This window comes from Tasmannia lanceolata, unplaced genomic scaffold (assembly GCF_043159265.1).
Source record: "Tasmannia lanceolata isolate RefF3 unplaced genomic scaffold, GAP_Taslan_0.1 ptg000037l, whole genome shotgun sequence".
NCBI lineage: Eukaryota > Viridiplantae > Streptophyta > Magnoliopsida > Canellales > Winteraceae > Tasmannia > Tasmannia lanceolata.
Genome location: NW_027518714.1, coordinates 58,376,411 through 58,392,887, shown reverse-complemented (window position 1 = coordinate 58,392,887; position 16,477 = coordinate 58,376,411). Strand labels below are relative to the sequence as shown.

The 16,477-nt window shown below is 38.6% G+C and overlaps 1 protein-coding gene across 7 annotated transcripts; it reads left to right on the top strand.

Moving 5' to 3' along the window:
- The first annotated feature begins 3,870 nt into the window (after positions 1–3,870).
- LOC143862482 (uncharacterized) lies at positions 3,871–16,253 on the top strand. Of its 7 annotated transcripts, XM_077373537.1 has the most exons (7): positions 3,876–3,982; positions 4,164–4,256; positions 4,610–4,809; positions 6,411–6,640; positions 15,261–15,509; positions 15,739–15,758; positions 15,968–16,239. In XM_077373537.1, the coding sequence occupies exons 2-7, from the start codon at positions 4,165–4,167 to the stop codon at positions 15,975–15,977; spliced, it is 801 nt and encodes a 266-aa protein (XP_077229652.1). In that variant the 5' UTR covers positions 3,876–3,982; position 4,164; the 3' UTR covers positions 15,978–16,239. The 7 variants fall into 7 exon arrangements, with proteins under 7 accessions (XP_077229647.1, XP_077229650.1, XP_077229652.1 ...); XM_077373532.1 differs by having other exon boundaries at positions 3,871–3,982; positions 15,739–16,252; XM_077373535.1 differs by lacking the exon at positions 15,968–16,239 and having other exon boundaries at positions 3,875–3,982; positions 15,687–15,746.
- The last annotated feature ends 224 nt before the right edge of the window (positions 16,254–16,477 follow it).

The following is a 16,477-nucleotide window of genomic DNA, read 5'->3' as shown; positions in this document are numbered from 1 at the left end:
GTGATCAATCAAATTGACGGTTTTGATCATCCTTTGGAGTGCCCGTATCACACTTTTTTTTGAAAAAAATAATGATTTTTATCATTATTTCGGTTAACCGAAATTATTTTTTTTAGATAACCGAATTGCCAAATAAAAAAAACCGAACCGAACCGACCGAACTAAGTCGGTTCGGTTCAGTTATTCGGTTTTAACCGAATAATGAACACCCCTAACTAGAAGAGAAAGTCTTGGCGCAAGGTGGTGTGATAAATTCGCCCCCTTTTTCTTCCCCGGGCCACCCCCTCGTTGTATAAAGGATGGACTACTTTTATCCATCCTTTTTCTCGAGGGAAAAATAGCATTCCCCCCGAGGAAGGAAAAGAAAAGGTTTCCAGGGAATCTGACGTGGCATTAGGAAAAAAAATCCAGGGAAACTGTGTAGGAAAAGGTTTCTCGCGCCTGTTCACGTGCGTAGGAACTGTGCAGGAAAAGGTTTCCCGAGAAACTGTTCGCCCACCTTTTTTCACTAGTTTTTCCAAAAAAGCAAATCCAACCAAAATAGTAGGATTTGGTTTCCACACTTGTAAGAAAAGAGACATTTCCACATCATTTTTGGCAATTTCTATGTCATTATTTGACATTTTCCACCTAGGTTTGTTACTTTCTCAGGAAAGCAAGTGAACACCAGAATTCTGTCTTGTCAAGGAAAAAAGCGGTTGTTTTCCAGGGATTTGCTTTCCTGGGAACGCAAGTGAGCAGAGCCTTAATTAAAAGGCTATTACAATTCCCAAAAAGCTCTTTGATTTAAAAAAGAAAAGGTGAGAGATGCTCTTTTATTAAAAAAGAAAAGACAAGGTGAGTTAGCCTAGTTATTAAAACATAGTAGTACCAACTACTTTGGTTGCCTATTTGTAAGAAGAATAAGGGGAGAACATCTTCTCGAGATCTACTGGAAGTTGTTTTGTTGGCTTTTTAGGTCTTTGACCACCAGCGTTGGCGGGCAAGGGTCAGGTGACGTGGCACTCTCGAGAACTTCTCGCCAAATTTTGCAAAATTGATGAAATTTCAAGAGAAGATCTCGGAGAGATCGATTTTCCTGCTTTTTCTTTTCCAAGAGTAGACGTTGGGGAGATCTCCCACGGATCTTCTAGCAACCGAACACCATTCCCTACATCCCCAAGTTGACTAATCTTCTTTGAATCTCCCCTTTGACTTCCTCTTCTTCCAATCTCCTAGACAACTACAAGCAACCAAACAAAGCATAAGTGAATGTAAGGGTTGAAAGTTATTTTATAGGGATAATATTTTCACCCCCTCTGCAGTATGCATACGCACCCTTTTTAAAGTGAACAGTATGCAACTTTAACGCTTTCTGACATCAAATCACGTCACAAAGGGGCGAATGCGTACTACAGGAGAGGTGAAAAATATCATCACCCATCTTATATTTAAAAGAGAGATTTTATATAGTGGAAGGGCTTACAGCAATAAGGTAGTGGAACCGCCCTTGATATTTGATCGGGTGGAAGTCTTCCACGGTACAAAGGCCTTATTTTTGGTTAGCCCTTACACCTTATAATTTATCTTCAAAAGAAAGGTAAGAGTGTGAAATGAAGAATTTCATGGTTCGCTTGTGTTGTGACACTGACCTTCTAGCTTTTCAACGGACCTTTATGCTTTTCAACGTGTTGGGTTCATGGCATGAAGTCACTTTCCGTCTCTGTTTCATTGATTTTTTTGGAAAATGAACCTCCGTGCGGCACGTCATCTATAGGTTTGAATTATGATTGCCCTACAATCCGATTAAATATGTAAAAATGGGTCCGACATAATCGGAAGATTCTCTAGGCTGTGTGGGCCCACGACAATTTGGCACAATTTAGCTCATTGGACGGGGTACCGTGCCACCTCAAACTTGATAAATAATTTTGACTGAGTGAGCCTTTGAAATGTATTTTTGCATAAATGTAGGCAGAATAGAGGGCGAAGATTCTGATAAGAAAGTCAATTGACACTTCTTTATCTTTGAATTCATCACAATTCAATGCACCAACCAGGGAGAAAGGAAGGTGCCCTTTGGGTCCACCTCAAATTGCCTCCCACCAAATCTCTATCGCACATATGGAGGACCCCCTGATCTGTGTTCCTAGCATGGTTTTAAATTTCGATCGAAATCCCAAATTTCAGATTTCGGTGGGGATCGAATCGAATTTTGGCCTTTTCCAAATTTCGGCCGAAGTTTTTAGAAAATGATTTAAAAAAAAAAAAAGATGTTACAAAATTTCGTCCGAAGTTTCAAAATGAATTAAATAAGCTTTTTTAATTATTACAAAATTTCGGTCAAAATTTCAGAATTTCAGGGCTCCGACACTGGTACCAAAACCGAATTTTTAAGCCATGGTTCCTAGTATCGTGCATGTGCCCCGTAGGACTATTCTAATCATCTGATTTGATGGCCCGTAGATGGTAGGGAGCCAATAATTGGTGACACATTGGATGAATAATCTAGGTCTTTAGATCTACAGGTGCAAATTGGGTTGATTTTGGGGTATTCGAGTTCATCTTTTACCATAAAATCGGGTCCTAGATGATTCCAAATCATTCTTTAGGCAAAAGCTCTAATCGACGGACGCAAGCTGCATCCAGTTCATTGTGGAAAAAGTACAATGGTAATAGACTGTATAATGCATACGTTGTCTCTCAATGTCTTATAAAGTATGTCTTTTAACGCATACACATATGGCACATACATATACAATGTATACAGTGATTCTCATTCACACGTATATGATGAGATATGAAAAGCAACAACCAATTAGCTGTCGACACGTGGCCCACGAAAGGGCCCACCCAGAAGTTGACACCAGCCTCAGGGGTAACTGGGTAATCCACCTAGGGCAGGTAAAATTTGGCCCACTCCTGGGTTGCCACCTGTCTTGAGGCAGGTAATTGAACTACCTCAGGCTCTCACTATAAAAGGCCTCCTAAGGCTCAAAGTTAAGGATCGAATCCCCAAGAGTGAGAATCCCTAAAATTGTCTTTTCTCCTTTTCTGTGCCAATTACTGATTTGACTGTCAAAGAATCCGTCCGGAGCACGACTCAGGGTTGGTCTTCTAACCGGGTGCTCTGTTGCGCATGTCACAGTTAATTAGCTAATTCGGACTACGAGGACTCGCTAGATCAGTTCCTTCGTCACTGCCTCATCTGTTACCAATTTTGGGCCTAACAGTATATACTAATCATGTATGGAGCAAATCCATACATGCCATGTCACACAGCAAGGAGTAGTTTTACAGAAGGCTAAAAAACCAAAAATAAAATAAAATATCACACTAGAAAGTTGTTGTTAACGTGTGGAGAAGTTATTTGTTTTCTGAGGAAGTTTAAACTGAAGGAGCCCTTGCAAAAAAGATGTGAAGCCAATGGGAGAGCCATTTCACCTCTTTTTTTGCAAGGCTCCCTTCTGTCTAGAATTCCTCTTATTTTTTTATTGGGTCGTATCGTTATTCTTCTCATAGCCACCCGTCCATTTGTTGGACACCATACAACACGCATAGTAAATCTACTCGAAAATCATTCTGAGCGATCCTAGCCGTCCAATTGCGAAAGTTCCTACGTACGCAACAAGAGACAGGCCAAAAACTGACATTGACGGATAGACCGAAGTACAAAAAAAATACTTCAAATAGAGATGACCATTCCAGTTCATATTTCATTCCGGGAGCTGATTTCTTCGCCCCCAGTGTAGGATAATGCGCCACACTTTTAAAATGAATTGTGGGCAGACTTTAACGCTTTCTGACGTCAAATCACGTACCAAGGGGGCGCATTACAGTGGGGTGAAAATTTCATATCCCTTGATTACTTCTGTCTTCGTGGGCCCCACACAAAATCCTCCCCACTAAAACAAAAATTTCCCCTTTAAAAAGTGAAAAGGAAAGGAATTTCACCCCTGTCCCAGGAGAGAAAGATAGCGATTGAAACTTGTCTGCATCAGAGGTTAGAAATCTCATATATTCTTCTCTCTCTCTCTCTCTCTCTCTCTCCATGATATCAGTTCCCTATATCTAATTGTCTGGTTAATTTACTGCTCTGTGTTTCTTCTTCTTTTTCTTCGTTTTTAATTTGAGATTGCTCTTGTTGATTAGTTCTTGATTCTTACCTGGGTTTTTTTTATCAGTATGGAAACTATTGGGAAGAGGGTTCTGATAACGTCTAATGGCGATGAGGTTTCACGGAATATTGCTTACCACTTAGCAAAATGCGGTTGCAGGTATATATATATATATATATATATATATATATATATATATAATGCCATTTGTGTTTGTTTTTCATTGTATTTTTCGGTGTACAATTCGTTATTCCATTGACTTGTTTTTTTTATTTCTTTCTTCTTGTGGGTTTCATCGAGCTGTCTATTTCAGCTTAATTTTTTTTTTTTTAATATTTCCCAATCTGCCTCTGTTGTTCGGTTGTTCCTTTGTTATTTGGGGGATTTAATTAGTGTTTTTATAATTCATGTATTATTTGTATATTATTTTTGGTGGGGGTCAATGGTTCTTGTTTTTTTTTTTTTTTTTTAATAGGGTTTGGTTTTTATTTAATTTATTTTTTAATGTTTAGGTTAGTTTTGATGGGAGATGAAACGTGCCTTCGGAGTGTTGCGGCGAATATAATGGATTCTTTGAAGGGGATTAATCCAATTGAAGTGATAGGATTGGATTTGGAATTAGTGGAGGAGGCCATCTTTGATGCCGCAGTCGATAAGGCGTCGATACTTCTGGGATCATTGGATGCTTTTGTTAATTGCTATACCTATGAAGGTATACCCTATAATTCAGTTCTATATGTACTAATGCAGGAGTGATTATTGCCTACTGTTAGTAAGTTGACCAATTTGTTACAATCATATATGGGTTATGTATTTTGATTCTGAAAAAATCCTTCTCTGAAAGAAGAAGGATTTTTGTGTCACTTAAGGTTTGCTGCTAGAATTGATCACCACTTCTGTCAGGAAATAATCCTGATTTGAATGCCATATAATGATGACCTGTTAATTTTCGCCTGACCTGATAGTATTCTGGGCATTTTTGGATCTTTGGATGCAAGCATGCTTCCATGGTATGCACTTAAATTTTAGAAGACAATGTCTGTAGATCTTTATAAAATTGAAAAGCCAGTTTGATTGTGGTAAAAGTCCAAGTGGGAGGATTGATTCAAATGGTCACTGTCCACTTCAGGTTGTGCGGAGCGATTCAATATCGCTTGCTGGATTCGATTAAAAGATTTAGTCGATTCAATAACTCTGTTTTAATGCTTAAAATTCCTTATTTTTTTTTCTTTTTTTTGAAATGGTGAAGATTGAATTAATCAGAAAAGGGGAATACCCTGGCGACTGAGGAGGTCAATAGAAGAAAAAAAGAGAAAAAAGATCAACGTACAAGAGAAGAGCCCTTAAGGGAGGAGAAAGTAAAAAAACCTCAAGCCTTTCCCTGGAAACCCCGTCTCTGACTTGCCAATCTGTCTCAGAATTTGCCTCTCTTTTACTATGCTGATAAGAGATGGACGATCCTGCTACTTGATCCTGGATCTCATCAATCCAGTGCATGAATCTCCAATTGAGAAAGACTTCCCTTCAGCCACATAATCACGTTTAGGGAATCCCCTTCAACTAGCAGTTTAGCTAAGGAACCACTGTCAACTATCCTCAGCCCATGGAGGAACACTCTAATCTCTGCCTCATTTCAGTTCGCCGTCCCTGTTGGGCCAGATAAGGTTAGGGACGTCACCCCTCTATCGTCTCTAATGAGACCTCCCAGGACAGCGGGGACAGGGTTATCGATGCTCGACCAGTCGAAGTTCGGCGTTAGCTTGCCCAACTTAGGCGCTTGCCACACACTAGATGAAGGCACAACTTGCTCACTGCTATTGATGATTTCTCTCTAACTGTACCTGAGGTCATGGGCTGATACAAATAGTTAAGGTAATCACCTTGATAACAATAAATTGTGATTTTTTAACCGAGCCCTTAAACACCCGAGTGTTCATTTCCTTACAGAGAACCCAAATAGAAGCTAGAAGCACCACTCTCCAAAGAGTTTTGCCTTTCCTCCGCCATGGCATAAGAAAACAACTTTCCAGCATATTACTCAGTCTCGACGGGAATACCCATGATATCCTGAATCTGTTGATTACCCTGCACCAAACATGCTTAAAATTCTTGCTACTAGTATTAGAAAGATGTCAAGGTTTAAGGTCTGTCCTTTCACTCCTTTGTAAAAATCAGACTTTCTTCTCTTAATTGGAGGCACTCATGGAAATATTTTTGATGGATCCTCCATATGCATATACTATTTTTTTTGCATTGGTGTTCCTATTAGTTAAAAGTTGAGTGACCTCAGTAGCTTCTGATGATTTGGAACAGGGAAGTTGCAAGATCCTCTCCATGTGGCTGAAGATGAGTTAAAAAAGATAGTGAACATTAATTTTCTGGCAGCATGGTTTCTTTTGAAGGCTGTGGGTAAAAGAATGCGAGATTTCAAATCCGGAGGCTCCATCATTTTTCTGACCTCAATCATCGGTGCAGAAAGAGGGATCTACCCTGGAGCTGCTGCATATGGTTCATGTTTGGCTGGAGTAGAGCAGTTAGTGAGGGTATGTGGATTTTCCCCTTCTTCTTTCAGATTGCATTTTTGAGCGATGATACAATGTACTTGATGACTTATGTATGCTCTGTATATAAAGTTTTAACATATAGTTCCTGTTAGAGATTTGATAGATAGTTTGGCCATGCTTAGTTTACTTTTGAGTTTTCATAATTGTTAAAGTAGAAAAGATTAAATAACGCCATCTCCAACAGCTCAAGCTTCTGGAGTAATTGGTTGTTTCACATGGTGTTGGAGCAATTGCCCTGAGTTCAAAACTCCTTGATATTAAAATCCACATGTAATGGACAACCCGAAAGAGGGGCCACATGTGCCACGTATATGCGAAAGAGGGGCCACATATGCCACGTATATGCGAAAGAGGGGCCAGACGTGAGGGGGAGTGTTAAAGTAGAAAAGATTAAATAACTCCATCTCAAACAGCTTAGGCTTTTGGAGTAATTAGATGTTTCACAATAATGTATCAATATTATTAGATTCTATTTAATATAAAACGAAAAAGGAAGGGTCAAACCAAATGATATCAAGTACATGACTCTTCAGCCTAATTATCCACAATCGTCCAAAGTAGGCTTTTTCCAGAGTATTGACTGATTTTGCAGAAATTATTATATGACCTGGGAGTTTCTTCTCATTGTGAATTAAGGATTTGGGAGTATCTCTCCAGGTTTGTAACTGGAACTACAAAATTTAAACTTCAGTCTGAGATCATGATCATTGTGACAGGCATCTACTGAAACTGTGGTTTGTTTTTTTTTTCTCTGCCTTGATACTTGTCAATTGAGTGTTGATTCCAGAGGGAACTATTACACAGTTGCTGGAATTTCAGTTTCCAGTCGATTTAGCTGGTACAAATGTCCTTTGATATTTAAATTTCTAATGCATGAGCACACTTCAGTAGGTCAACGATTTGGATGCTTGCAGCGACATTGGGAAGGTCTCTTTCCTTGGTTGAAATATTAGGATATGTGGCTTTATGATTTGTCTATGGGAGAGCTGTGGAGCCACATTTATAGTTGCCTGTCTTTTTCTTCTTGCAAAACAAATTGAGCAGAGACCAAGCATTCATCTAGCATGGATGCTACTCGATTATGTGAGATTCTCTTGGAGATAACTGATTAGATACTTTGGGATGATGTGTCTCTATTGATGTCAGAGTAAAACCTGGGTTTCCTCACTGTTGAAGAAAATTGGCATCTATTGTTTGGTAGACTTGACCAATTTTGCCCCCATAACTATGAATCTATGACTATTTATGGTTATGGATCATATAAACAAATTCATACTTGCACAGTTGGTAAGATTTGTATAGTTGTAAGAAAAAACTAGGTTAAAACCTGTTGCACCCGGGGTTACTAAGCCCCCTAGAGAGAACACAGGCTTCCCTGGTGGTCTCCACACCAAAAACTTGCACCACCAAAACGGAGGTTGTGTCCATAACTCAATTGGAAGGTTCTTAATGCCTAATCTTGAGTTCATGGGTTCAATCCCAGCTTACCTATAAGAAAAGTGTATGGATCACAAATTACCATCCCATTTGTATAGGTAGGCTTCGTTGGTTCATTTCTAGGGAATTTGTTTTTTTCTTGTTTACTTGCCATTGGTATGTAAATGCCATATAATAAAGAACATGCCGTGTCACCCATATGAATATTTAACTAATCCATTATAACTATTTCCATTAGACTGCCACCATTTGTATTATGATATAAAATTATGTATATTTGTAAACAATGTTTTTAGGTTGCGAGTCTCAGTTGATATTGGGCTTTGGATTGGGCCAAAATGTCAGTCTAGTTTCATGCCTTATGTGGATGGTTCTATTCTATTACTTGGGGTCTTTAACAACTGGGTTTGAAGTTGGGGAGTGTTCCCACGTGGCCACGCCCTACGACATTAGAAAAATCTTTGGTGTATTTATGAGATCTATAGAGGCACAGTTCATGTTGTTACAGTTTCGTTGTATCTTCCTGTGACTAGAAACGTACATGCTACTCTTATTTAGCAAAACCTATCATTACTCCCTATTTATTTTGTGTCACCTTTCAAAATTCCTGGTTGGAGTGCAAAATCACTTTAATATGGTCTGATTCTGCTTCCAAATGTGAACAATCAAACAGAGTTGTCGGTGTGGGAAGGTCTATATACTCAAAGGAGATCTTGCTAGAAGGATCTTGAAGGGATCCAAGCAAGCTTTCATCTCTAAAGTTGAAATGGTCATGGAGATTGATTAATGTAACAGACAACTTACCGAATAAATATTGTTGTAGATAGTTAGGTCTTGGGCTAGGGGGACAGTGGTGAAAATGCTCCTAAATACCGGATCATAGTAATAAGTAGGAAGATTTCTGAATTGTATCCTAATTTTCGCTGCAATCACATGAACTCAGACTTGAGAATTTGAGTTTGATGTGAATCGCCTGAGTCGCCTGTTACAGTTCATGTAAGATGCAAATGTTCATTTTTTTTGTATTCTTTTAATTTCTGTTGCTCCTAAATACCTAATCATAGTAACAAGTTGGAAAATTTCTGAAGTCTATCCGAAGTTTCGCTGCAATCACATGAACTCAGACACGACAATTTGAGTTTGATGTAAATTACTTGAGGCGCCTGTTGCATGTGCCACTTACTGTTCATGATGCCAAAGTTCATTTTTTGTTGTTTTTAATTTCTGTTGTTTTTGGTCAACATTTGGGCATTTCAAATCTAGATTGAGCAAAATACTATGAAATTTCTGTCTTGATATCCTATGAATCCTTATTGAATATCCAAACCACTATTGAATTTCCTAAGAATGATCACAAATTGGTGAATGAATGTCTCCAATTAGAATTCCTAGAAATCTCTTGGGAGCCTAGTTATCGATTCCTTTCTTGTGGGAGTTTCATTTTGCTCAAGGATTGGAATGCTCCTTTGTTACATTCTGAAAAAATGTCACAATCAATGGATTTTTAATAGGAAAATATTCAAAAAATAGGAAATGTGTAATAAAATATAAGAAACTATCACATCAACCAAATTTAACAAAACTGTGTATTTTACTACCTAAAACAACTACTATATGCGCATGCAATTAGCTATTGATGAGGCTAATTAATATATGAGGAATGATAGATGCAAGGGCATCCTTGCATAAAGTGCCGGAAAAGGGCCCTTGATTGGATCTACGTCATTTCCGGTGACCTTTTAAAATTGGTTGAGAAAGTAAAATGTGTAGGTCATTGGACAGACTGGCAATTAAAATCAGAAATTTGAAAAAGAGGCTAAAGATATGGAATAAGGAGATATACAACGACATTTTTCAAAGAGTTCACGATGCTTAGGACAATGTGCTAATTACGGAGTCCATATAGCTGTACAACTCCTTAGAAAGCAATGCTGGGAAACTCCAATAAATCTTGCTGCAAGAAGAAATCTTTAGGAGACAAATCAAAAGAAAACTGGCTTGCTAAGGAAGCATGAATACGGAATTCCTCCATACTTATATCCAAATTCAAATAAGATATAGGGGCATAAAGAGAATTTAGTATAATGGAGTTCGGAGGGGAGCGAAGACTCCCATCAAATAGGAAACATTCCCATAGAATATTTCAGCAAACTCCTAACTGAAGGATTTAGCTTTTGACAATAGTCTCTTGAATCTCGTCCCTAGGTTTCTCAAGGATGAGGAGAATGATATGCTTACAAATTTCACCAAGGAGGAAGAGATTAGAAATGCTCTGTGGAGTCTTCCTCAAGATAGTGCACTGGTTCCAGATGGCTTCGATGGGTATTTTTATACCCAATGTTGGGAACTAATAGGGAAACATGATGACATTTCCAAAGGTGAAAACTCACAAGTGACTACACTTCGGCCTTCTTAGCCTTAATCCCCCAAAAAGATAACTCGAAGGACTTTTTTAGAATTCATGCCAATATTTCTTTGTAACATCTGCTACAAGATTATTGCCAAGATTATGGTGAGGTGGCTAACTAGCATTCTCCCTAAAATTATTGCCCTGGACAAGGAGCCATTGTCAAGGGACTGAATATCATTGAAAACATCAACATTGTGCAAGAAATTATGCGAAGCTTCGACAAGAAAGTGAGGGGAGGCAAAACTACTGGTTCTCTATCATAATTAATGGAGAACCCCATGGGTACTTCCATTCCTCTCGTGGTCTAAGGCAGGGTGATCCAATATCCCCATGCTTGTTTTTTAATTATTATAAGAGAAGAAGTTCTAAACATGGGGCTAAATGATCTCTTTTATAGTGCAAAGTCTCAATTCTATTCCTTACCAAGGGGCATTATCTGTGTCACCCACTGTTTATTTGCCAATGGTACCCTTGTATTCTCTAATGGAACACAATCTTCCATTATGCATATTGTTAAATTCCTAAACAGATATGAGGGGGCTTCAGGGCATAAGAAAAACAAATGTAAAAGCAATTACACATCCTTTAGTAAAATGCCGGTGAATAGAAGACGGATCCTTGAGGCTACTATGGGATTCTCTTGTAAAGAAGGGCCTACGTGCTGTCTTGGTGCTCCTATCTGTAAAGGAAGGTTAACAATTGCATACTTTGATGATCTCATAAGCAAAGTCTGGAAAAAGAAATAGGGATGGAAAGGTAAGCTTATAACCCAAGGAGGCAAATTTTTTTGATTAATCATGTGTTTACCAGTCTTCCTATTCACATAATTTCAGCAATGAGTCCCCCTTTGCTGTCATTAAGAGATTGAAATGCTATTAGCCAAGAAGAAGGGCATGGGACGAGCTCCCTTAAGTAGTATAATCTTGCTTTCAGAATGAAGTCTCTACATGATCCTCACAAAGGAAAATCTTTATGGAGCAAGTTCATAAGATCTAAGTATGTGAAATAAGGGCATCTAAATCTCATAGCTGATTACCAGCTAGGATCAAATCACTGGAGATACATCCTCAAAGTAAAGGATCTTTGGATAAACAACACTAGTTGGATTGTTTAGCAAGGGAGCATCCTGTTCTGGACTGACAAGTGGATCAGTCACATGCCACTTATTGGTCTGGTTACAGACAGAAGCCAGATCAACCTAAATCTGCATATTAAGAAACTGGTCACAGGTGAAGGAACATGGAATAGGATGCTTCTGTTACATCAGATTCCTGGTTTTATAGGTGAAACATTTATGAAAACTCGGATCCATCTCAATGACAGCATGGACAAATTTGTGTGGTGTTTGACAAGAAATGGACAGTTTAGTACGGGGTCGACCAGAAAGTTGGTGTGATATAATGGCCATAAAGTCTGGATGGGCCAAAAACGTTTGGAGTGATGTGCCCCGCTAAATGCCGGGTTAAAAAAAATACTTTACCTGGACCTAGTTTAGTTTGGTTGTGGGTGTTGAGGAATCTGTACGAGATTGCTGCTTGAAGCTCTTTGTGATGGGACCTTGCTGCTGCTTGAAGCTCTTTAGATAGATTTCAATGCAATTTAGTTTTCTTCTTCCTATACTTTCTTTCATTGTTTTGTTCTTCTTTGTCCACTAATGAACTGCTTTTATTTTTTTGACCCTTTTTTTTTTTGAATTTTTCCCATTCTTTCTTCTTTTTATATGTCTCCTCTATTGGAGTTTTATTTGCCCGCTTTTTTCTTTGCTCTTTCTTCTTATTCTTGTTTAAGTGACTGATTTACTCCCCCCCCCCCTCATAGTTATTTTCCGTTCTTTTTCTTTTTATTCTCTTCTTCTTCAATAGACTGTTCCAATCTATATATTTTCCCCTTTTCTTTTCTGGTCCGTAGTTTTCGCTATTTCTTCTTTTAAAGGATAACATTACATTTTTGTTTTTTGCTGCTCAGCAACTCTATTAATGAAAAAAAAAAGAGTTACACTAATTCGTAAACTTCGTATTTGTTATTTTTTCCTTTGATGTGATCGCACTATATTATTTATAAATATATCTTCTTCTTGTTTTTTTTTTTTTTGAATGGTGATAAATATATCTTTTTTTTATTTTTTGAGAGGGATAAATATATCTTCTTTAATTGCATGTTTGATTCTTTGCTCTTTTATAGGACCGTGTTATATATTTTTTCTCTATCTTATATTCCAATATAAAATTTTTAATTTCTTCTTCTAATTAAACAATTGATGGACTGCGAGTGGATGCCCCCATCTCTAGTTGTGTCACTGTTTCAGATTTTGGGGGGTTGCCATGTTCTACACTCCGTGTCCATGTCAACATGTGACACTCTTGTCCGGTCTATGACACCCTTGTCCGCGTCCATAGATCATAGACTATTTTTGTGGTCAGCCACACCTTGAGAAACAAATAAGGGAGAATGAGTGAAAAACAGTTTGTCAACCCGAGAGATGAGGTTGTCATGCCAAAGCTCATCTCCTGCCTGTCCCCAACAATTTACTAAAGGATAGCATGTGAGGAGGGGATGACATAGGTAGCCGGTGGAAGGAGTAAGGGGGGCGAATTTATCATTTCCCTTTTTATATTGGCTGTTATACACCAAAAATACGCTCATATTTAGTATTTCAGTAAAAAACGTGAAAGGTATTTTCGTATTATAGCAAAATATATTTAGACCTACTTCACTGTCGGTGTTTTTCAGTTGTCTCTGGTGAAATAAGGGTTGTGTCTGTCCCACATGAGATGAGACCCAACGAACCCACCCATAACTGCCCATAGATCATAGACTTTGTCTGGTTAGGATGGCCTAAAATCAACCATCCGAACCATGTGTTAGGTGGCATTTTGGCCGTCAAATCTGGGTGTTGCATGAACATATTTTTCATCGCATTTGGTGGATCTTATTCATACAGATAGCATTGCGTGGTCAGAAATAATTTTCGGCAGGGAGCCCCCAAGGCAAAGCTCCACCACATGGATGGTTAGGTTAATCATGTTGGTGCCAATTGCCTAATGTACAGTATAAAGTATAAACTATGCAGCTCTGGAGTATGATATGGGATACATTGATCATTCCCTTTCTTTCCAATTTTTTTAATGTATTGGTATGGGGAGTCATATCTCAGTTTCTAGGTTTACCCTATGTCTTTGTTACCTCGAGTACAATAGCTTCATAGCTTCGGGAACCAAGTTAATCTGATTTATGAGAGCTGTTTGGCGGGCCACCCAGTTTGATACAAAATATTGCTTATGGCTTTTCAGAGTTTGGAACTGTAGGGCGATTAAAGCCTTTTTTGCAAGACCCAATTATTTTTCAACCCATTGCCACTCTCTTTCTAAAGTCATAAGGCTCTTGAATCTTTTCCTTTCGCTACAGAGGTAAAAGCTGTTGTAAGCTTAAAGATCTTCTAGCTTCATACAAATCCTTGTAGTCATATCGTTTATATACTTCCCAGTTTTCTCCGCCATCTATTCCCCTTTGTGGCCGTAATTGCCGTCCTTCACTTGTGTAGGCTACTTGCCCAAACTCAATTTTCTATCCTACTTGTCGCAAACTCTGCTATCTTTCCTGGTTCTGCTCAACTTCTAAGGCCATGCTTGGCAACGATGAAATGTTTTTTCATGGAATATTAGCTTACCAAGTATTGAGAGAAGGGCAGGGCGAGTGGGAGAGGGATAGAATTGATAGGTAATGAATAAGGATATAGTGTGAAATGGAAGAAAAATAAGGCAAACAAAAACTCTCTTTTGATTAGAGTTTTTCTTTTCCCTGTTTTTCAGCCACTTCTCACCCTCTCCTCAATCATGGAATCTCTCTTCTCTCTCTCTCTCTCTCTCTCTCTCTCCAATTGGTAGACTAATATTACATGGAAAAAAAATTCATGGCTGCCAAACATGGCCTAATTGGACGCAGAACTTCAGTTCTAGAATTTCACCTATAGTATATTGTTTCTAGGTTTGGAATCCTCTATTGGTTTAGCTCTTCATCAGCATCCAATGCTAGGTTATATTCAACAGGTAGACTTATTATCTTTACCAAGTGATGTGATTGTGAAAGTGAATCTGCAGCTGTTATGAATGACTTGTGTTGTTTTTATATCTGTCCATTCTAACCTCCACAAATGGAAGGGTTAGGCTGATCCTATGGAGCTGATTTTTTGTGCACACCCTATCTATCTTTGGACCATCCAAATGAATGCTTTGGATCATCTAAAAAATGTTGGCCCACATGATTTTTTAATGGGCAGCGCATATAAGCTATCTGTGCTTGAGCGCAGAAACAGTTGTCCCATATATAGAGACAGACACACATATGTATGTATGTATGTATGTTTATATACATATACATCACTTACATATAAACACACACACACACACACACACACATATAGGGAAATGATTTCAGCACAACTATATTTTGATACATGCGCTCATGTATCTTGTCTTTTAGCATTTAATTGTGACGTAAGTGCTTTTTGGGGACCGTAAAAACCCTTTTACAGCTCTTTAAATATAAAAGACAAGAAACATGAGCGTCATGTATCAAAACATGTTTGTGTTGAAATCATTTCCCACACATGTGGTTGCTATTTTGCAACTGAGTTTTATGCTGCAAATATCTGTTAAGAAAGTGAACCTGATAACTAACTTCATTCTGGTTCTATATTACTTTGTGTTTTTTCACTGCATTATCTTAATTTATACCTAATGAGGCAATTTTCAGATGTCCGCTATGGAGATTGGAAAATACCAGATAAGGGTTAATGCCATCGCCCGCGGTTTGCACCTGCATGATGAGTTCCCATTGACAGTGGGTAAAGAGAAGGCGGAGAGGTCTACAAAGGATGTGATGCCAATGCATAGATGGCTCGACGTGAAAAATGATCTGGGATCGATGGTTCTGTACTTGGTGAGCGACGAATCTCGCTACATGACAGGAACCACCATTTTTGTTGATGGGGCCCACTCTCTGGTAAGGCCCCGCATGCGTTCTTTCATGTGATTACAACTGCATTACATTTTTTATAGACAAAATATGTTTGACTTGTTCGTGTGAATTACACTAGTGATTAATAAATTTAAATTTCCTTTTCAATTGATTGTCCTTATGTTCTGAATCTTCTCAAGGTTACAGTTTCCTTAACTACAGCTCTCTAATACCTACACATCAACAATCAAGATCTGTCATGTGTAATTTTCAGACGGTGGCCTGTCTCTTGTGGGACCCACCAAGTGGACGGTTCAGATCATTGGGCCCATCGATCAATTTAATGGTGGACATGAAATCATGCCCCACCTCAGTCAAGCTTGATAGAGAGCTGTCACCAAATGAGAAGAAATGAAAAAGAAAATAGAAACATGAGAGCAAAATTTTCATCCGACGGTTCTACTACAGCTCCGCCGAGCTACAGTGTGAAGTGGATCACTGTGTATATTGTGAGGAATCATGATCGGATCAGGTGGGCCGAGACTTTGCTCGATCGATGGTTTTTTTTTTTTTTTTTTGGGTTATGGCTCATCCACTGTTGTACCCAAAATCAATGGTCCTAATCACATTACACATGTGAGATGAATAACTAAGTGGGGCAGGGCCTCATTGTAATACAGCCGGCATATGGGTCCCAACTTTGACTGATCTGAACCGTCCACTTGATAGGCTTTGCTTTGGATCTCTTATGACCCCCAAATCAAGCAGATCATCTGATCCTAACATCCAATAATGTGCAGTTTTTATGGTTGAAAGATATGCATCATTAGGCATAAGTACATGGTGTACGCTCTTATAAAGGGACTGTTTTTGGATAAAAAATCAAGGGTGGCACCCTGATTATGCATAGCTACAGGTGGTTGTGCTGAGTAAATTTTCGCTGCTCATCTCCTTGGGGTGTTTAATTGCAGAGTTAGATAAGATCTTCTTCTAGGTCAGGTTGTTTCAGGTAA

Bases quoted from the DNA above. Each gene is read 5' to 3' on its own strand.
- LOC143862482 (XM_077373534.1), top strand. From the start codon at position 4,165: ATGGAAACTATTGGGAAGAGGGTTCTGATAACGTCTAATGGCGATGAG. The intron at 4,257-4,609 runs GTATATATATAT...TTTAATGTTTAG, and splicing joins TTAGCAAAATGCGGTTGCAG to GTTAGTTTTGATGGGAGATG. The intron at 15,510-15,738 runs GTAAGGCCCCGC...TGTAATTTTCAG, and splicing joins TTGATGGGGCCCACTCTCTG to ACGGTGGCCTGTCTCTTGTG.